General features: G+C 40.5%; 1 protein-coding gene across 1 annotated transcript in view; it reads right to left on the bottom strand.

Annotated features, from left to right (window-relative positions):
* Nucleotides 1-21,281, bottom strand: part of Kal1 (anosmin-1 Kallmann syndrome 1) — a 53,459-nt gene that overhangs the window by 1,232 nt on the left and 30,946 nt on the right. The window contains exons 3-7 of the mRNA XM_072304924.1: nucleotides 14,631-14,877; nucleotides 8,772-9,101; nucleotides 6,570-6,778; nucleotides 4,748-4,886; nucleotides 3,144-3,382 (exon numbers count right to left, since the gene is read on the bottom strand). Of these exons, the coding sequence (XP_072161025.1) occupies nucleotides 3,144-3,382; nucleotides 4,748-4,886; nucleotides 6,570-6,778; nucleotides 8,772-9,101; nucleotides 14,631-14,718 (1,005 nt within the window). The 5' untranslated portion in view covers nucleotides 14,719-14,877. The remainder of the gene's footprint in view (nucleotides 1-3,143; nucleotides 3,383-4,747; nucleotides 4,887-6,569; nucleotides 6,779-8,771; nucleotides 9,102-14,630; nucleotides 14,878-21,281) is intronic.

Genomic DNA, 21,281 nt, shown 5'->3' on the forward strand with positions numbered 1-21,281 from the left:
ATAATATTGCGAGCATGTTCAAGATGGAATTGGAACCTTATTTCAATAATCCTCTTTTTATCATTGAAACCTAAAAATTAAAGTAACAAATATGGGTGAAAAATACATGGCGGTCAATCCTTTTTATGACGGCAAGAGACATATTGGCGCGATATTTGCCCGTTTAAAACGGGATTGCATCTTTATAGACTTTCAAAGTCTAGCTCTCGGCTAAAAGACTGAACGATAATCGAAAAAATGCAGGAAAAAGCGAAAACTGAGTTAAATATCAAGTTTGCAACTACTGTCCCGTTGCTAAAAGCGGGGTCAAAGTAGCTTTTGTATCATTACTATGGAAAGAATGGTGCACTGCATCAATTTCTAATAAAAAATTCTACAGTGCGGAGAGTTCTACAGCTCTAGGCACTATGGTGAAAAAGAATGGTTCACTAGTGAAACCGGGCTGAAACCTATAGCCATCTACAACGCACTACATAGATGTTCAAAGTCTGATTGCCAGCTAGGTAGAGAATCTACAAAACTTCCGTAGGAGGGATGGATATTGTCAAGAGGTGCGTTAAGCTAGTTTGTTTTCACGTGTTGAAGAATAGGGCAGGGACCAGCGTCACAAAAAAAACAAGAAGAAAAAATCCAACATGAGTATGTTGGAAAAGCGTGCCGAATAACTGAAATGTTGGACAAATACCTCTTATTTTCACGTCTTTGCTTTTTGCATCAATTGGTACTTTTTGCTAAATTTGGGAGAAAATATTGATTCATGAACGTTGACATGTAAATTAATTTTAAAGATTCCGTCCAATTATCTTGATTTTAAGCTGATATGCGGCATTTGCGCACGACCGTGATTTGGGCGAACTGCCGTGCATCGAAATCGCGTTCAGTTAATCTCTTTGGATTTCGAACTGTAACTTCTCTCCTATTCGGCCGATTTGTACAAATGAGGTCTCTTTTTATTTGTACTTCAACGGAAAGTAAAGAAAAACTCGCTAAATAGACGGAAAACAATTTTTGAGAAAATTTGGTGGATCCTGGCATCACGGTGAATGGTTAATCGGTTAATCGCCTCGCCGTCTTTTATTGCCTTGCTCGAAACCGGACACCCAAAGCTATATCGCGAGATAACTGTAGTGGTTTAAGTGGATTTCGGCAGGGGCCATGGTTTGTACATAGTATAATGAGTCACGAGGCTCATCACAGATTGCACTTACAGTGCAAGACGCTCATTGGCTATAGAGTTTTGGCGGGAAAGAAGGTTCTAGAGTTGAGTCCTCCGAGCGTAAGAAAGCTCCTATGAGGTTTCTGTCAAATTGAATAATACGGTTTTGACAGAAAAATGTTCTCAAGGGTTTCCAATTAGCAGTTCATTAGATTTTTTGGTAAAAGACCATCAGGGCTTGACAGTGTAATGGTTCAAAGACAAAGAAACGGGTGCGAGGAAAAAAGTATTTGGACGACCCGTTGAATAGCATTGGTTGATCTGTGTGCTGTACTATGGTACATCCGAGTGATTTCAAAAAGCGAGCCCTACTGGCACGCTTAAAATTACACGGGGAGAGGAGGGCCAAAGAAACCAAACATTTAGCGTTATCAGAAATCAATACCATCAAGTCAAACACACTGAAAAAAAAATCTCGGTGTATTTACTAAGAAAAGGGTAAAATTACCAAGAATTCAGGGTTCTATTTGATCCCAGTTTTTCTTGGTAAAATTACCATTTATGAAATAGGTAATTTTACCGAGAAATTTCGGTAAAATTATTGAACTTTCTAGGTAGTTTTACTGGACCTTGTTAAAAACGCCAATATTTTTTATCGACTGTGGTAGAATAACCGAGATAAAATGGCAAAGTTACTGGGAATTGATTACCAATAAAAGTGGTATTCTTACCTGAAAAACACTATAAATACACCTTTTGAAATAAATGCTTACCAGTCTGTCTTGATAAAATTACCAATAATTGGTAAAAAAAGTGAAATGGTAAAGGTACCAACGGACCATGGTAAAAATGCCGAGAATTTTTTTTCAGTGCAAATGAATAAAAAAATGATTACGGGTAAGTGTAAAAAATTGTAGTACAAAACCGCAAGTCAGAAGAACAAAAAATAAAGTCAACCCATCACATTTTTTACTCCTTTTTTTCATAGTCTGCCCTATTCATTAGAGGTTCATTTTTATGTAACTTTGGTGTTTTGCACGTGTCTCATTAATTTTTTCAGGAAAATGTGGTTTGCAGTTCATAGTCAGCAGTCGGTTCCTTCGTGTTCAGTTTCATTTTTCTAGTCACTGATGAGTACTCTTTGTAGCATCAAGACATGCCTTGATTGATCGATTTGCAGAAAATTAATACTAGTTACGCATGAAAACGATGAATTACGATCACGGCGTATCAGCTGATTTATATTCATTTTTGCCGATAATAGACGTTTTTAATTCCAAAATGTTTTTAGTTTGATTTAAATTTCCTGTCAGTTTTTTTTCAAAAGAATATTTCTAGCTTTTTAACAGAAATTCTTATAAGTATATCAAATTATCACAATCATTTTATTGAGAGTTTTTGATCTGGGGTTCACAATTGACACAAATGAGACACCTGTAAATGCAGATGCTGCATGTGTGAGGAATTTGCGATTTGACTGTTGATTCTCATGTAAAAGTTCGCGAAAAACACGATGGTGCCACTGGTTTTCTCTGAAATCATCTTCCATGCTCAAAAACAGCTCTCAAGTTGAAGCCAAAATGGAGGGGATATCCCACGCTATCCTGAGAGTCCACATCTACATCAAACTAAACTCTCCATGCAGAGATAGGGAGCAAATACATTAGCAGTGATGCCGTGTTCTCAGTTTTAAAGTCCCGAATAAAGTGGCAGCCCTGTCAGTGTATTCGCTCCCTATCTTTGCATGGAGAAATTGTTTTGATCTATAGAGGTGGACTCTCAGGGTAGGGTGGGATATCCGCTCCATTTTGGCCTCAAGTTGAGATCTTTTTTGAGCTTGGGAGTTGATTTCAGAAAAAACCAGTGGCACCATCGTGTTTCTCGCGAACTTTTACACAATAATCAACAGTCAAATCGCAAATTCCTCACACATGCAACATCTCCATTCCGAATCAGCTCCCTGGCTGCGCAGATCAGTTTTCCTTACATCGGTGGTTGCAGCGAAGGTAGACCTGGGTCCGAGGCCCACTTGCCGCCAGATGATCTCGAAGGTGAGGTTGCTCTGTTTGCGGGACCATGTCCATCGAACGTGCGCCCTGAGTTCGCCCTCTTTCCATCGGAATCGATTGCGGTCGACTTTCGGCTTGCTGAGGCTTTCTTCCAGGCTCAACAACTTCTTCGGGCTCAGCATCTCGCCCGTATCAGCGAACCACAGCAACTCGTCATCTGCAAGAAAAAAACCGTGCGTTATTCGCAGGCTGATAATCGAAATTGATAGACAAAGCTGCAGACAAAGAGACGAGGAGAGAGCGTGGAGATCCGATCGGCGGAAGCGGGTAGTTGCAACGCACGTAGGAGGTAAGTACTACCGTGCTAAGTAAAACCGCCGAAGGAGCATTAGCATGTTTCAAAATTTCCTCTTAGCAAATAGATATTTTTGAAAAAAGTTCGAATCTTTTTCCCTTGAAATCTCAGACTTTTTAGATCAAATTACGAACGATTTCCCGTGAAAAATTGGAAGAGAAATGTTCAAAAAATTTCCCGAAAATTTGTGATTTGCTGAAGGAAATTTGGCAACGCCTGATGGCTCATACACGGCGTTTTTCCATAGCAATAAGGCAGAGTACTGCCATGCTAGGGAAGAGCGCCATATGAGCCTTCAGGCGTTGCCAAATTTTCTTCGATAAAACACCGATTCCCTGGTAAACTTATGAATATTTTTCTTCCAATTTTTCAGAAAATTTTGCTCGTATTTTGATCTGAGGCTCCTGCAGATTTCAAGGAAAAATACGTATGACTTTCCTCGAAAACAAACGTTTTATCAAAGGAAATTTGGCTACTCTCGAATGTTCATACGGCGTTCTTCCCTGGCATGGCAGTAATGGACTCCTAAACGACAACAAATGAGGGACCCTGTAGTTAGTCCATCAGTTTTCTCCTTAGTCTATAACAAATATGCGTATCAACTGCAAACAGGATCGCTCTTTATCCCTTTTGTCTTTCTTGTCTGTCCCTTTGTCTATCAATTTCAATGACTAGCGCGCTGTGGCTACGAAACAATTTTTCGACCTCGCGCAGTAAAGCCAGTCTTTAGGAAAAATTGGATTTTAAATTATTGACTAAAACTACTGATTTCGATTTATTGTCACATTTGAAAATTTAAGAGATGCCACCCGAGGAAAATGTTACGAGAAACCCAATGATATCACATTTAAACCTCTGGCTTTCGTATTAATGGAGTTATAACCTTTTAAAGTTTCCAATTATTTAAAATATCGAACGGTTCTCCTCGTTGATAACTTTTAGATCTGACTTTTGAATTAACTTTTCAATCAACTTTTAAATTAAAACTTTTAATCTTGCCGGTGAAACATACTGTATGTCGCTAGAAAAAATTCGATTTGCAGATCCATTAAAATTCAGTGTTGCGACAAGCTTTCAGATGGAATACTTTCGATTAGTTTTTAAAGTCACTTAATTGAAATCGAGTTGACGCTCAGAATTGAAATCCATCATGCGCTGATTATGGGGGAAAAATCTAAATAAAATCTTGATTACTCTCATTTTAATATGAGAAATACCGTTACTCACCTGCCCCTCTTTCTATGAAAAATCTTAAGTCGCCAGTAAGTCCCGTCAACCGTTTCTCGCAGTACTTGGAATAGGCTTGCACTTGAACCATGAACTCTTTTGGAACAGTCAAATCTCTCAGGAAGAAAATATGTTGATCCTGTAACAATTTAAAAAAGCTCAATTTTACAAGATTCACTCTCACTTGCGGGTAAAAACGCAATTCACAGCATTTTTCTTTCAAATTTTTATCTAATCTCGCAACAATGACGGAGCAAAGAATTTCCAAAGGAGATTCAAGACAAACAAAGAAAATACGTTGGATTCATTTTTTTATATTTAATGCATCTCTAAGAAAAACTTACTATGTTTTTAAAATTCAGAAATTTTTTACGGATGTTTTGGTCCTCAGGTAAGAGCAGAAACTACTGTGTCATCCTCATCCTACCTGTGATTATACAATAATCTTGTATAGCTCAAATGCCTTATTGCAAGCTATAGCAATCGCCGGAAAATCAAACAGCAGGCGACGAATAAAGTCATGTCTCAAAATTGAATGAGCGTAACAAGAGGCCCGCACATTTGCGGATTGCATACTCTCAAATTGAAGGCATTTTACGATTCCGCAAAAAGGAATGTCTCATTTGCGGCTAGTATTTCCCCACCGTCCCAGCCCCCACGGTCATTTTATTCAAGGGCAGTTAAAATATTAAAATTGGACTCAAATTTTGCACGCCGCACATACTCTGTATTTTAATGGTATGACAATTAAGATCATGCCTAAAGAAAAATTAGCAAACTCTAGAAATTTCCCAAGAAACAGCAACTCGCATATGGCCGGATTTACCTACTCGCCGCCCATGGGCCGCCTGTATTTTGCCGCCCTCTTCTCATTCATTTTGAAATATCAATAAAAACCATCAAACGAACGTGCCGGAGGGAGAAGGGTGCAGAAGACGCGTTCACTCGTGTTGGACACATTTTCTGCGTAAGCCCTGTCAGCACTACTAGCAAGAGTTCACGGAACTTCGCGCGAAAGTTCAGTTCCGTTAACTTATCTCTGTGTGGACAAGGCCTTTCATTTGTAAGAAATGAACTAAAAAATTAAGAAAGAACAAACATAAATGTGCTTTAATAATTTTAACTTCCGCCGCCGTGCCGCGCTGACCACACTGTGTTTGGCGCAATGCGTGAAGTATTCATGTAGTCCTGTAGGCACTGTGCGTTTCTCGCCGCGCCGACCGCTGTTGACCGTACTGTGTTTGACGCAATGCGTGAAGTATTCATGCAGTCTCGTAGGCGCTAATATGTGTTACATGCCGACCGCCGCGGCGAGGGCTTCTCCTTTTCATCTCAAGTCCTCGTCATCATTTCTCTCAGCGCCGCGCCGCTCCAGGCCAAATTACGTGTTTGGTTTCTCTCTTAACTCAACTAATTAAAGGTGCGCAGTCTTCTGTATAACCGAAATACGACAAAATTAGAAATTAATGAACTCTCAGGAAATAAGAGATTTTGTCACCGTTTCTTGTTTGTAATTTTTTTCTGAATCCGATTTTTTTGTACCTGCATTTAAAAAAATTGCAAAATTTGCCGCCCCCTAATTTTGCCGCCATGGGGCGCAGCCCATGTGGCCACCCCCTTAATCCAACCCTGGCAACTCGATTCATGTTTTTACACCGGGTGGGCAGTCTCCATGGATGGAACTATGAAATTTTCAAAAGGAAGAGCCCCATGACATCCAAAACTCCACTGCTACACTCCCCCCGCTTCCCGGCTTCTACTGCACCCCGGCGCGGCACTCCGGCTACTTCGGCCTCGACTTATTAAACTGTCTGCTGCTTACCTTTGGCACGAAAAAGTCCCTAATGAATGACACATCCGCACTACGAGATTCCGAGCTAGACCCGAGCACGTGTCCTAAACTGATTCTGTATCTTGTGATCGGAAGACTAGAATTCGGAGCCTTCCATCTCAGCTCCGCCCACACAGATCCATTCACCATAGCTACCGAGTGAATCGTGATTCCAGTTGGTGCCTCTGGTCCCATGGGCTCTTTACAAAGAAAATAAAAGTTATCAAATACTTGGTAAATACGAGTAAAAATGCACTGCATGGGAGAATAAAATGAATGGAACACTTTGAGCTATCTATTTGTATGTTGTGCGTACTCATTTCACTTCATTACGTATACTAGACTCTCTGAAGGCGTTTTATGTGCGAAAGCGATTCGCCCTCAGCTGCGTGTGCAGCAAGTGTTGTTACCAACGTGTTGTGCGTGCTAGTTTTAGCTCATTACATACTCGACTCTCTGATAACTTTTCATGCGCGCAAGTAGAGCAACCTGTTGGAGAACAATAGAAGTGAAATTGAGTGGATTGCTCAATCCCTACTTTGTTCGTTAGTTCGTTTGTTCTTTCGTTTGTGTGCGCTATTTGCGCACATAAAACGCCTTCAGAGAGTCGAGTATGTAATGAGCTAAAATTAGCATGCACAATATGTTCGTGACGGCAATTGCTGCGGACGCTGCATAAGGCGATTTGAAACCAACGGTATGATACACGGTATGAAAGGCATTTTAGTTCTGAAATCAATGTTGTTATTGTAACCAATAAAGTTGTATTTCTTGGTCTTTTTAAGGAGGATTCTTGGAGCATTCCAAGATAGACTGAATGCAAAATAATATAAGCCGCGCTACAGATTTCCAGTCTTGGCGGGAAGTTTAGCCTAAACTTTCCGATTAGAAAGCTGGCTGTAAGATTTCCAATAGCTTCTATAGCCGGCAACACAATTTCTTATAGCCTTTTATAGCCGATGGCGATTAAGCAACAGCCTGACGATAAAGTGTATGCTATCCGTTACTAATTACGGATGCTAGGACTAGGACTTAGTGAGTTTTTGGACTACCACTCTCTTTTTGGGCCGTAGTATCTTGATTTATTTTGCGAGGGAAGCTCCGTACTTTTGAAGGATGCCTGCCATTCCTAATACGTCGGAGAGCCTTCAATTTCGTACGATACTGTGCAATAACTCTGGTGTGAAATAGTTGCTTCAAGTGCCGTGCTTCACGCACTGCGCAATGCGTGAAGTATCCCTGTTAGGTTTGTAGGCGCCAGTGCGCCGCCACTCCGCTTTGTGTTAGGCTCTAATATTTAATCTAGTGGAGTCAGCGTTGTTCAACTCATGACTTTGAAATGTTTGCACACTCTGTATGGATTATTCTCATTTTAATTGATGAAACCAAATATGTAGTAAAGGAAAATATAATGTGCGTTTGGTAAATATTATGGTGATTCCGTGCAAACTTGCGAATTTACAAAGCACACGAATTTCTACAAAATTTCTTATAGCCTTTTATAGCCGATGGCGAAAAAGCAACAGCCAGGCGATAAAGTGTAAAGCCCGGCGACAAGAACTATAGCCCGGCTGTTTAATTTTTTATCGCTTCGTGTAGCCTGGCTGTATGATTTTTTTCCACTTTCTACAGCCAGCTGTATGATTTTCTATCGCCTTCTTCAGTCGGCTAAAAGAACTCCTGTGGTATTTTGAAACGCAGCTCCTATCGCCAATTTTTACCAGGGTCACAATAGCCTTGAAGAAGAAGAAAAAAAATGCGACAAAAATGTACCCAAAAACAGTTTGCAGGAGGTGAATTTATGGAACGTGTAGTGTTCCGGGTGCTCCAAAAATTTACAGAGGAGACTTTCACAACTTTGTTCTGACCAATATTCAAAAAACGTTATTTCCATCTATAATTGGGCCAGTTGCGCTGGTAACGGGATCGTGTTTTGATGCTTGATTCTTGTAGATTAGCTATAAATACTAAGATCCGTCCAAACGGTAACTTTCTACGTTGAATATTAATCGAGATATGGCCCCTTGAAAAGTCGGGGTTTCGCGCGCGTTACCGAGATTTCTCGGTAAAATTACCAATTCCATAAATGGTAATTTTACCAAAAAAAAACTGGGATCAGATAGAACCCTAAATTCTTGGTAATTTTACCCTTTTCTTGGTAAATACACCGAGATTTTTTTTCAGTGAACTTACCGAAAGAGAGTTGGAAGTGGTTGGAAGGGAGGGAGTATCCCTTGGTGCCGTTCTCGTTGACGGCGGCGACCCGTATCTGGTACCAGCGGCCGTAGGTCATGACCCTCATGAGGTTGACCCTGGGTCGAATCTCCCTCCGGACGAGGGTCCACGGGCCGAGCTTCCTCTCGGAGAAGTTGCAGCCGAGGTGGTGCCGCGCCTCCACCAGGAACACCAGGCCTTTTTCCGACCCGCCCACGCTCCAGCTCCCGAAAGCGTCCAGCGTCTCGTGCGTCGCGTTCTTCTCCAACTTCTCCGTGATGGTCACGTTTTCCGGGATCCTCGGCAAATCTGAAAAACAAAATATTATGCGCATAGGCGGATTTAGCAATTTGGCAACACCGAATTTCCTTCATTTAAACCTGTGTTAAATAATCGATTCTTGTCGAAGCATCTGGCCCCTCTGGGAATCGATATCTATATTATACAGCTACAAGCAAAATCTTGGAAGCACTATTTCTGACGAACTGCCGGACCGATGAGGATGATCTTTACATGTATGTCATCTGTAGTAGATGAAGATGTGCAAAAAATTATGAAACCCCGAACTTTTAATGTTGTAGAGCTTTTAAAGCTCATGTCACTCAAGTCCAATGTTAATAGCGTGAGAGATATGTCGTTTCCGCTAGAAACGTCAAGGTGTGGGATTCTACCTGAGTGACTCGAATAAACAATAAAACAATGGAAAAGCTCGTGAAGGGCTCCTCATTCGAAGAGTTGAGGAACGGTGCATCGCTCAGGGTTCAAGGTCCAAGGTATAGGGTTTTTACTCAATTTTTTTCCTCATTCTTCCGGCTTCGATTTGTGGCATTGGTCAATTTACTTGATTGCTGAATTTCTATTAATATTTACAGCAGATAAACAGCAGATAAACAGCAGATACAAAGTGAGAAGGCAGGCGCTGCGTCGCGCCGGGACGGACAAAATATTATTAACTCTTAACGGTCGAAATCCGATTTTTTTTTTGTTTTAAATTAAGTATTTAAAAATAACAGAATAAATGGAAATTTCTCCAGTAAGTGGACGGTGGAATTATGTACATCCAGCTATTCCTCATCATTTACAAATCTGAGTGTTACGTCAAAAATTTTGGAATCGATGCAGCTCGAACACAAAATGGTGTATTAAAATGGAAGACCATTTTTGCCTATACATATGCGTATAGGGCCCGCGCAGTGGGCCTGAGGGCGCGAGGCGCCCTCCCGAGGGTTGGGCCGCGTAGCGGTCAGGGGGCAGGACCCCCTAGTATTTCCGTAACTTTAATTGGAGAAAAAACAATGTCGCCAATTTGCTGGATCCGCTAATGATTATGCGTGAAGAAATCTTACTCTACAAGGTGTTCCAGGATTAACTACGAATATTGAAGGAGTCGATTCTATGGGTCAAAAAAAGACGTTTTTATGGTACATACGTATAACTTCTTTTTTTTTTTCAAAAAACCAGTGCTGCCATCTCCCGGAATCAATTCCGAAATTCGGAAAAATCGGAACTTTTCCCGGAATTTTCAGCTATTTTCAGAATTTCCTCGAAATTTGCGGTTTTTCGTCAGTTTGACCACTAACTTGATCAAATTCAGGGACTTAATGATTGAATTTGACGATCTTCGGAACTCAATCCGGAATTTTTCTCGGAACTTTGGCAAATCGGAATATGTTTCCGGAAATCGGAATTATTTCGGAATCTTTTGATGAAATAAAATGGCACTACTGCCAAAAACGCTTTCCTTGGGGTCCGCCCCCATCCCTTTCGCGCCCATCCCGCACTCCATTCAGTCCCATTATCTCGAAAACGATGAGTCATTGCAAAAAAATGTGAGACACACTTTCGGAATATTTTTTAACGCTGAATCTAGTGGTGCCGTCAAAAATAAATTTTTGTCGATAGAAACATTAATTTTGGTAATTTTTAGGTTTGATACCCCCTAAACCCCTCCATTCCTTAAAATGAGTTTTCCTTTTTTTTGTTCATTACTGTTGGTTTATAAACATCGTCACTGTGTCAAAATACGATTTTTTTTCTCCTACTTTGGGGGGCCGTGGCCCCCAGGGAAAGCGTTTTTGGAAAAAAAAGTCATACCAAAAAAAACGTATTTTCTTGACCCAAAGAATCGACTCCTTCAATATTCGCACTTAATCCTGGGACCCCCTGTATGTCATAAAATCATAGGCGTAACAAGCGTAACACTTAAGGACATAACGCTGGGGGCATGCGGGTGTCCGCTACCCCTTCTTATGCGTCATCCCTCTTTGCGCATTCGGCGCCTACTCAATCCACTACCCACTCTGCCGTGATAGCGAAGAGAGCAGTAAGTGTCAAATTTTCGAGATCGAGTTACCTTCAAAATTCGTCTGATCTCTTTTAGATGAAATCACTGAAATAGCAAAAACAGCCACATTCAACTTAATTGTGTAAAAAAGAGACTTATGAGACAGCCGTAAGTGCACAAAAAATGACGTAGTTTCAGACAAAATAGCAGTAAGTGACATTATTTCTCCAGAGAGCAAATGATATCAGTGCTTTCAAGGAAAGTTCCGCCCTCTTCTGCCAATTTCTAACCTGAAAATGCGTTAGTTGTGTGTCCAAAACGTAACCACGAAAACATGCAGAAAATAGCACTTACGGCTGTCTTGCCTAACAATATCCTAGCACGAAAATGAAAAATACCCTTTTTTGTAATTGAAATAAAACCAGTCGATTTTTAATCATCGGAACAATTGCTTGGAGTCTTTGGAGTCTTGGAGTCACGAAAATGGAAAATACCCTTTTTTGCAATTGAAATAAAACCAGTCGATTTTTAATCATCGAAACCATTTCTTGGAGTCTCTCAGAGGATCAGGGGCAATTTGACAAGGAACGGAGGTTTCTTTCAATAAAAATTTTTCGGTCTGAAACTTCTGACCCCGTTTTCTCAAAACTTCATTTTTACACTTACTGCTCTCTCGCTATCACAGCAACATTCTCAAACAGATCTCTTACTCTTCCCCCAATTTTCCCTCTAGCTTTTTGCCACTTGGTCTGCGGAAAATTTTCAGTATTTCGAACCAATAACATTGCGACACCTTGCGGTTAATGTGGCTTAGCTGTGTTTTTTCATTTTTTTTTTTTATCTACTTTTTTCCTCTAAATCATCCGATTTTGGCGACAACACTTTTCCGTCCCGAGTCCGTGCGTCATTCGGTCGTAAAAGGCAAAAACTACGAAATTCACTAAGACTAAAATCTTTCATCGCGATGTATGCATGGGCTCCGATTTTGCCGAGTTGATCGGAGAGCCTTTACACAGCACACTCACACTCAGCACAGCAATGACATTTAGAGTACCTATACAATGCTGCCGTGCTAAAAAAGAACGCCGTATGAACCTTCAGGCGTTGCCAAATTTCCTTTGACAAAACACGAATTTCCCGGTAAACTTGTGAATATTTTTCTCCCAATTTTTCGGCTAATTTTGCTCGCAATTCCACCGAAAAGTCATGAAAATTTCAAGGGAAAATATTCATAACTTTCCTAAAAAATGAACATTTTATCCATGGAAATTTGGCAACTCTCGAATGTTTATACGACGTTCTTCCTTAGCACGGCAGAATGTGCGTGATGCTATTTGAACACTTCACGATACCTTTTTAAAAGGATAGGATACAATTTTTTACGGCGTAGCCCGAGACAATGGTAATGGGAAAAAAACACCGGGGGGGGGGGGGGAGAGGGCTAAAATACAAAACCCCGAGATAGAGATGAATTAGACCTTTCGACTCGGTTTTGAAACAATGCGTCTCGGGTTTTTTATTGTTGTATTTTAGCCTGGTTTCCAATTTTCCCCTTGTTTTCCTCCTATTTTTCATGAAGTCTGTAGATTCACTTAGGGGCCGGCGTAAGGTAATCCTTTCGGGAATTTGCACTGAGATACGTTGGAGTAAAATTAAATTTTTTGGTGAGCCTCCAGACTTGAAAAATATTTTCATATCACATAAATAACTCGCACTTTTAACAATAGGGCCACGTTAAGCAGATAGGAACCAAGCAACATCAGCTATTATCACATTTAATGGAGGTGTTGCATGTGTGAGGGATTTGCGATTCGACCGTTGATTCTCATGTAAAAGTTTGCGGGAACCACGATGGTGCCACTGGTTTTCTCTGAAATCATCGCCCAAGCTCAAAAAAAGCTCTCAAGGTGAGGCCAAAATGGAGGGGATATCCCACCCTACCCTGAGAGTCCACCTCTGCATCAAAACAAACTCTCCATGCGAAGATGGGGAGCAAATACATTAGCAGGGTTGCCGCTTTATTTGGGGACTCCACAACTGAAAACACGGCAACCCTGCTAAGGTATTTGCTTCCTATCTTTGCATGGAGAGTTTGTTTTGATGTAGAGGTGGACTCTCAGGGTAGGGTGGGATATCCCCTCCATTTTGGCCTCACCTTGAGAGCTTTTTTTGAGCTTGGGCGATGATTTCAGAGAAAACCAGTGGCACCATCGTGTTTCTCGCGAACTTTTACTTAAGAATCCATGGTCAAATCGCAAATCCCTCGCACATGCAGCATCTCCATTGAACGATTTAATTTTTTACTTCAAAATGTTTGTGCGATTTTTTTTTTTTTTTTGGCGCGTAATTTTTCCCCCCTAAGCATGGCAGTATCGAGGTGAAAAGAGACAACAGCGGAGGAATTCAAGGCCGATGGGCATCCACCCGAAGAGGACTTTGCCCCCGGTGCTGGATGCACCAGAGACCGAAGACCAGCGGTCAGGGGCCCAGTTCGTCGCCTTCCTGACATAAGGGCGTAACTACACTCGACGATGAGCCCTGTTTTCCATATAACTCAGTGCTTCCTCGGGCTCATCTCAAATTGTAGTTACGCCCTTTTGTCAGCCAAGCGACGAGTTCATTGCCGCAGTTGCAGCCTCTCTTGGGAGTGGACTGCCGAGCGCGCTGCCGTCCTAAGGAAAAACGCCCTACGAGCATTCAAACGTTGCCAAATTTCCTCCTAGAAAATATCAATTTTTGAAGATAGTTATGGATATTTTCCCTTGAAATTTTCAGACTTCCTAGATCAAATTTCGAAAGGAATCCTCTGAAAAATCGGAGGGAAAATATTCGCAAATTTTCCTGGAAATTCGATGTTTTTTAAAGGAAATTCGGCAACACCCGATGGCTTATACGGCGTTCTTCCTCAGGAGGGTAGACTACTGCCGAGTGCGCTGCCAGGCGAAGGAAAAACGCCCTACGAGTATTCAAACGTTGCCAAATTTCCTCTTACAAAATCTCAATTTTTGAAGAAAGTTATGGATATTTTCCCTTGAAATTTTCAGACTTTCTAGATCGAATTTCAAACGAGCTCCTCTGAAAAATCGGAGGAAAAACATTCACAAATTTTCCAGGAAATTCGATGTTTTTTGAAGGAAATTCGGCAACACCCGATGGCTTATACGGCGTTCTTCCTTAGGAGGGTAGACTGCTGCCAAGTGCGCTGCCGTGCTTAGGAAAAACGCCTACGAGCATTCAAACGTTGCCAAATTTCCTCTTAGAAAATCTCAATTTTTGAAGATAGTTATGGATATTTTCCCCTTGAAATTTTCAGACTTCCTAGATCGAATTTCGAACGAGGTCCTCTGAAAAATCCGAGGGAAAATATTCACAAATTTTCCTGGAAATTCGATGTTATTTGAGGGAAATTCGGCAACACCCGATGGCTTATACGGCGTTCTTCCTTAGGAGGGTGGCGGGGACGTCGCAGAATAATAACTAATAAGCGGAGGCCTCGGCCCTTGCTCTTGGACTCCGGCAGGACTCCGGTTCTAATTTCTGTGAAATCTACGTACCTGGATTGCTAATTAGTCCGCGCGGGGATCGGCAGGAAGCGCCGCACGAGTGCGGGCAGCATTTATCGGTGATTCCCGGACAGTCCATGTCCGAGCGGCAGGCCGCCACGCAGGCTTCCAGGAACACCGCGTCCGCGTCCACGTTCTCGCCGCTGCCCAGTGCCGTGGCCCTCGAGTCGTCGCTCGCGGCGCCGCAGTCGCCCGCTTTGGTCCAGCTCCAGCGCGTCTTCAGGCATTCCTCCGCGCACTGCAAGAAGACATGACGTCATATTTAGAGTCCCTTTATACTGAGAGTCAAGACAATTCGGCTCATGGATGTCACAAACGGGAATAAAGATTACAGAAATTGAACGTTTTTCGTAATCTTTGATCGGCCATTCTCAAATGCCTTTCTCCGTTCCTCCTCTCATTCCGTTTGTTCCTTGCCAAACCCGTAATTCCCTGGTCCATTCCAGATTATAATCTTTGCAATTGGTGAAAATGTAATCTTTATTCCCGTTTGTGACACTGTGGAGGCCTAAAATACGGGAACCAATCAGAAATGGATTCAAATTGTCTTGACTCTCAGTATAAAGGGACTCTAGTCGTAGTCAGCTAGAGTACTTGTATAGCGAGAGTATGGACAGATCGCTTCATGGAGGGCTTAGGGCCCAAAAAAGCAGCCACCCTTCTAACCAACTTCTAACGCACAAAATTTCACTGCCAGTCTGTAGATTCGAATTCTAACGAAGATGGCTAAGAAAGTACATAAATGAGCGTTCTTCCACAAGAATGAGTAAATTTATGCAAAAACTAAGTCAAATACGTGCTTTATAAACGATGGTTCGTAACAATTGTTGTTGTAGTAATAAATCGCTCTGAATAATTGAAATTCATAGGTTGGCTGCATTTCTGGGCCCTAACTTTATTGGGGGAGGCATCGGTGAAGGCCTGATGGATTTTCGGAGTTTTACATCTGTCTATACCTCGCTATACAGGTACTCTATAGTCAGCATGTGGAGCGCTTGTATCTGGCATGCAGAAAACAGGCCTCTTGCGAACTTTTGCGAGAGCTAAAATAAGAGTTGTTCCTCATTCTGCCCCGCTAATGCCGCAATCACACGCTGAATTCAGCAGCTGATTGTGGAAGTCAACAGTCATCGCGAAACGGCTGAAATTTAGCAAATTCGAGTTATTTTCATCCAGATGTGTATTCAATCTACTCGAATAGTTCAGACAAATTCAACAAAAGTCCGATGGTTGCTGAGAGTCGTTGCTGAATTTTGCGCGTCACGCGCAAAATTCAGGCATCGGGCCGATGACTTCCACATTCAAGCCACATCCAGCTCCCACATTCAGCGTGTGATTGCGGCATAAGGGAAAACGCTGTTTGAACCTTCAGGCGTTGCCAAATATCCTTTGATAAAACACGAATTCCTTGGTAAAGATATGAAAGTTTTTCTTCCAATTTCACATATAATTTTGTTCGCAATTTCACCTAAAGCTCCTGAAGATTTCAAGGACAAATATTTATAACTTGCCTCAAAATTAAACATTCTATCGGCATAAACTTTTTATATTTATTGGCAACTCTCGAATGTTCATGCGGCGTTCTTCCTTAGCACGGCATTACAGAAAATGTCTCAAAATCACGATGAGCGCATCGGCAAAGTCTGAAATGCACTCCTTCCTTCACAATTTGCGTAAGAAATCAGCGTTTCTTCGAGCTTCCCGCCTCGGAGACGATACCACGGCACAGGTGAACATTTTATTAGAGAAGTCATTCCATCCAACCCCTGCTCACAATGATACTACGTAATGTTCAACAAAGCCGACGCCAATCCGCCAAAACACATGTGACGGGACGATGATTCTAACCACCTGATAACAATCGGCGTGTTTGCACTCAAAATGTCCTCGCGTTGACAGATATCTACCTTTGTTGACCTCGTGCTCTCCTCAAATTGCGCGCGGAAGCGTCGGCCATGTTGAGCAGGGATTGAATGGAACGACCCCTCTAACAGATTGTTCACCATCCTCGTCGAAGGTCCATTCCCACCAACCAGAATTTCTGGGGGGGGGGGGGGGGGGCAGATGATATTGTTTTCAAAGCTAAGGGGCCAGGCCACCCCTGGACCCCCTTTTCGTGCGCCCATGCAAAACACGCGCAAATTTTCGTCCACATTTTGTATTTTTGTGAAGTCAAATCATTGTAATTTCTTGTAAGGATCCATCTCCAAAGTTTCACTTCTCAAGTTTACTAAAGTTGAGCAACTTATGAGTTCCTTTTCGTGACACTATGTTCATTCTTCATGCCTGTGCTTGCTGTACAGATGTAAAACATATGGAAGGGAGCCTTTCTCCCTGAGGAAAGGAGCTGTTTAAAAAGTGAATTCGACCCTGGAACGCACGTTAAGAACAATTGCATTGTGCATTGAAGCACCCTAAGACACAGGCGACTTTAAGGACTTGAATGACTTCACTGGAGACTTTAACGCGGATGAGAAAAGTAAACCGTTCTCAAACGCATTTAAGGGCTCTTAAGGAAGGGAGTTGTTTGAGGATTGACCATGATTGCTCTGCGGCTATTTTCTTAAAACTAAATTTTTGGACTTATACTTTTGATTCGACGGCAAACGTGTCAACATAACCCTAAGAGGGCGTTCGGATTCTTATGCGTCTCTGAAGCATTTCCTAAATGGAGGATTAAGGAGTCCATCAAAGTAGCATCATTAAGACGATCATTTTTGCCAATTTTAAGCTAAATTTAGTAAAGCAACTCCGGAAATGAATCTTTACAAGGGATTACAATGATTTGCTACCGCAAAAAGTATACATTTCGGAAGAAAAAAATCTATCATTTCGACAAACTTTAAGGTAGACTCGAACCTACCATATGACTTACGAAACTCGTGGTGTATTTTCTTTCGTATTTTGTAGTTTTTGTAGTGGCAAATTATTGTAATCCCTAGTCAAAATCTATTTTTAAGTCAAACTGATGCGAATTTCGCCTGAGTTTTTTGTAAAAAGTGTCCTATAGTTATGCTGGTATACAGTTTTAACGTAGGTTAATTTAGGATTTTCTGCAGGCGGAAAATTTAAAAACTCTACGTCCAGTATGAACTAAAAATATTAATTTCTCCCATTCTCGTTGATGTTGAAAGTCTTGGAAAAATGTCCATATCTTGCATGTAGGTTTTATAGAGGACAGTTGTCGTAGTCTTGTAGCGTTGAAAACCTCATTATAGACTGTTCAGGCAACGCTATGCGTGGCTTTTAAAATTTGCCAGATGTTACATGCGTAAAAAAAATTGTAGAACGTGTGAAGTCCGGCGATGGAATATGCATGACGCAAAAAAGTGAAGATCAGAAAAAATCATTTGACGTCATTCTGTTAACGGTTTCATATTTCTGTACCGAGAAATGTCAATTTTCAGTTCAAAAAATCCACGTAGTAATTATTTTACTCAGATTACGTGTTGCAAATTGTATACAAAGTTTCCAGGATTTTTTATTTTTTCCAGGATTATTCAAATTTCTTTGAATTTTCGACAGTATTCCATCAGTTCAATTAATTCTCAATAATTTTTGCTGTGTTTATATTTTGTTTTTTTTTTTGAAAATCTGACAGCGAAGTCATTGTACATCTGCACTTATCCTCTCTGACGTTGGACTTTATTCAGTGTTTTCCCCCTTGTTTTTTGCACAATTTTAATTTTAATTCAAGTTGACTTCAACTTCAATTTTAATTTTCTTTTTAGCTCGCTGCTTCGTAGGAACTTGTAGCTGAGTATTTTCACCAAAAACCTGTGTCGAGGATATTCACCTCGCAGTTCGCTAGGCACACGCTGACATGTTTCTGTAGTTATGGACCGTCAATGATTCGTGTGACCACCCGACGAATTTCAGCTGTGGGTAAGTCAGTTTTTATGCTTCCCATTAAAAGTTACCTGTCTTTAAAATTATTAACGGTCCATCATTTAAGTTCATGTAAAGCAGTTTAAAATTTTCCAAAGCATATTCACTCTCTTGCATAAAAAAATTAAAAAAACAAATTAAACGAGTTTTGGCCGTTTACCGCCCGACGAACATCAGCGACTGTTCATGTACCTTCATTTTAAGCATAATCTTAATGATCTCATCTTTTATCACTGCAAAATAAATAACGTTGCTATTGTGTGAGTAGAATGTTGTGTCAGTTAATGACGTAAATAATAAGACAATTTTTTGTCAATTCATTTTCTTATTTTCTTAGGACTGACGAAAAAGTTTCTCACGTGTAAGAAAGGATTTTCTTTTCATTGTGGGAAAGGAGGCGATTATTTTGACAATTTTTTGTGAGTTGAGTAGTCTTAAGAGATTTATCTACTTAAAACGGCAAGTTCAGTTTCAGCATCTGCGTCACAGAAGTCATTTTTTCCCTTCAGCTGCATTGTCGTTAATACGTCCGTAAAGCATTGGTTATCGCTCTATGGATTACAGTGTTTCCTCGAAATTTCCATTCAAAAGACATTAGCTCACAGGATGACCTTCAAAGCTCAAGAAACAAATGATCATTTCAAAGGATTGACTATCTGCTTCCTTCTTCTCACATACCGTCGTTTCTCTGACGCCAATGTGTAACTGCTTTTCTTGTTGAGCTTTTATATATGTATGTATGTGTTGCAGGCAATTAGTCAATTCAGGCATTTTTTCAAACGCCTGGGCAAATAGTCAAATAATCTTACTTGGATTGAAATTCTGATTTTTTTCCTAATTTTAAACAAAATAATTATTCTGCTCTCGAGTTGACAAGGAGTTTCTGTAAAAATTGACATCATCCAATTGTAAATAAATTAAATCCAGTTCTTAGACGAGCTTCCATTTCGGGATTTTCAGCTTGTCGTATAATACCGACCTTTTAACATTCTGAAAGTTAAAAATATATGAGGAGCACTTGGAGGGCAAAATACAAGAGAAGTTGGTAGTTTTGATGAATTGTTACTTTCAAAACAATGGAAACTTAAAAGTTCCTCGTCAAAAACATACAAGTCTTTGTACATTTTCAAAATTTGACCATCTCTAGGGATTTGATAAAATGCCTGATTTGACTATTTTCCTGCGACATATGTACGATATAGCTCCATACATCTCGCGGATCAGGTGAAAAGGAGATACTTTAACGCACATAACGCGCTAAACGCACTTTAACGTCAGAGGAATGACGATACTTCCCGAACCGCAAGAAATCATTTCCATTAATTACTCCATGTATTATATTTTTTGTACATTGCTTACACTGTGTTCTCTACGAACCTTTCATACTCGCAAAAAAATATGGAAAAAACTACACTTGAATGACAAATTTCTATGAGTCTGGTGTGCACAAAAATATTTCTCGACGAAAAACGTGGCAGATTTTTCAGCTGCCCCTTTCATGCACACGGAATCACGGATGTCTTTTTTTTCAAGTAGTCTGTCTCATCAACGATACGCGAAAAATATTCGATTTAATTTCCTCGTCTTGGGCGTAGGTGGGCTAAGGAAAGGGGTCCAAGGGGACCTACCCTAGGGTGGGACTTATTTTTTAAATCGACAAAACCAAATATTACACGGTCTTAAATCGGTCATAAAATCTACAAAGAAAAAGTTACTTAAAACAGCTTACATTGATTCAATTCTAATTCAAGAATGACAGGCAGAGAAGGTAAACAAGCAGAGAAGCAGAGAAAAGATAGCAAATAAAAAATAAACTCATATTGAAATAGACTTAAAATATAATAAATTAAATAACTCATCCTTAAAATGAACTCATATTAAGGTATTAAGGCAACGATTACTATCTTTTACCTCTATAAATTAGATACCTATACGTTGGACCGTGTTAAAGCAGAAAGGAACCAATCCACATCAGCGAATGCCAAATTTAATTGGTCAATTTAATTTTTTACATGAAAACGGTTGTGTGGATTTTCGTGCAAATTTCAGTGAATTTTCTCCATAGTAAGCACGTAGCAAATTCTTTAAAATTTTCAAAGGAATCCACATAATCGTTCTCTCGTAAATAATTAAATTGACCAGTTAAAGTTGGCAATAGCTGATGTGGCTTGGTTCCTTTCTGTTACACGCGGTTCAATTATGTTTAAGGTGATTCAACGGACGTTATTTTTTGTGTTAGAGCGACGTGCGATGTATCGCATCGATTCGTTCCATAATTTCAGCTACTTGTTATTTTTTTAGAATTTTGAGATCGCATTTCTGTTGTCATGAGGTTGATAAATTTATGTACCAAATTTCGCAAAGAAATTCAACGTAATGAAGGCGTGGTTTTTTTAGGGGGGAAATATCGCATTCAATTATTGCTATTGAAACTGCACTCGAATGCGATATTTTTCCTCTGAAAATACCACGCCTTTAATACGTTGAATTTCTTTGTCAAAGGTACATGGACTCTTCAGCCTCATGACAACAGGAGTGCGATCTCAAAATGCGAAAAAAAACGACAAAAGCCTGAAATTATCGAGCAAATCGATGCGATTATCGCACGTCGCCCAACACAAAACAAGGGTTAACCTTATGCTGTTTCGATGGATGCCATATTTTGTGTCAGAACGGCATGCGATATATCGCATCAATTGGTTCCATTTTTTCAGCTACTCGTCATTTTTCTTCAATTTTGAGATCGCAATTCTG

Source organism: Bemisia tabaci, chromosome 10, assembly GCF_918797505.1.
Source record: "Bemisia tabaci chromosome 10, PGI_BMITA_v3".
Classification (NCBI taxonomy): Eukaryota; Metazoa; Arthropoda; class Insecta; order Hemiptera; family Aleyrodidae; genus Bemisia; species Bemisia tabaci.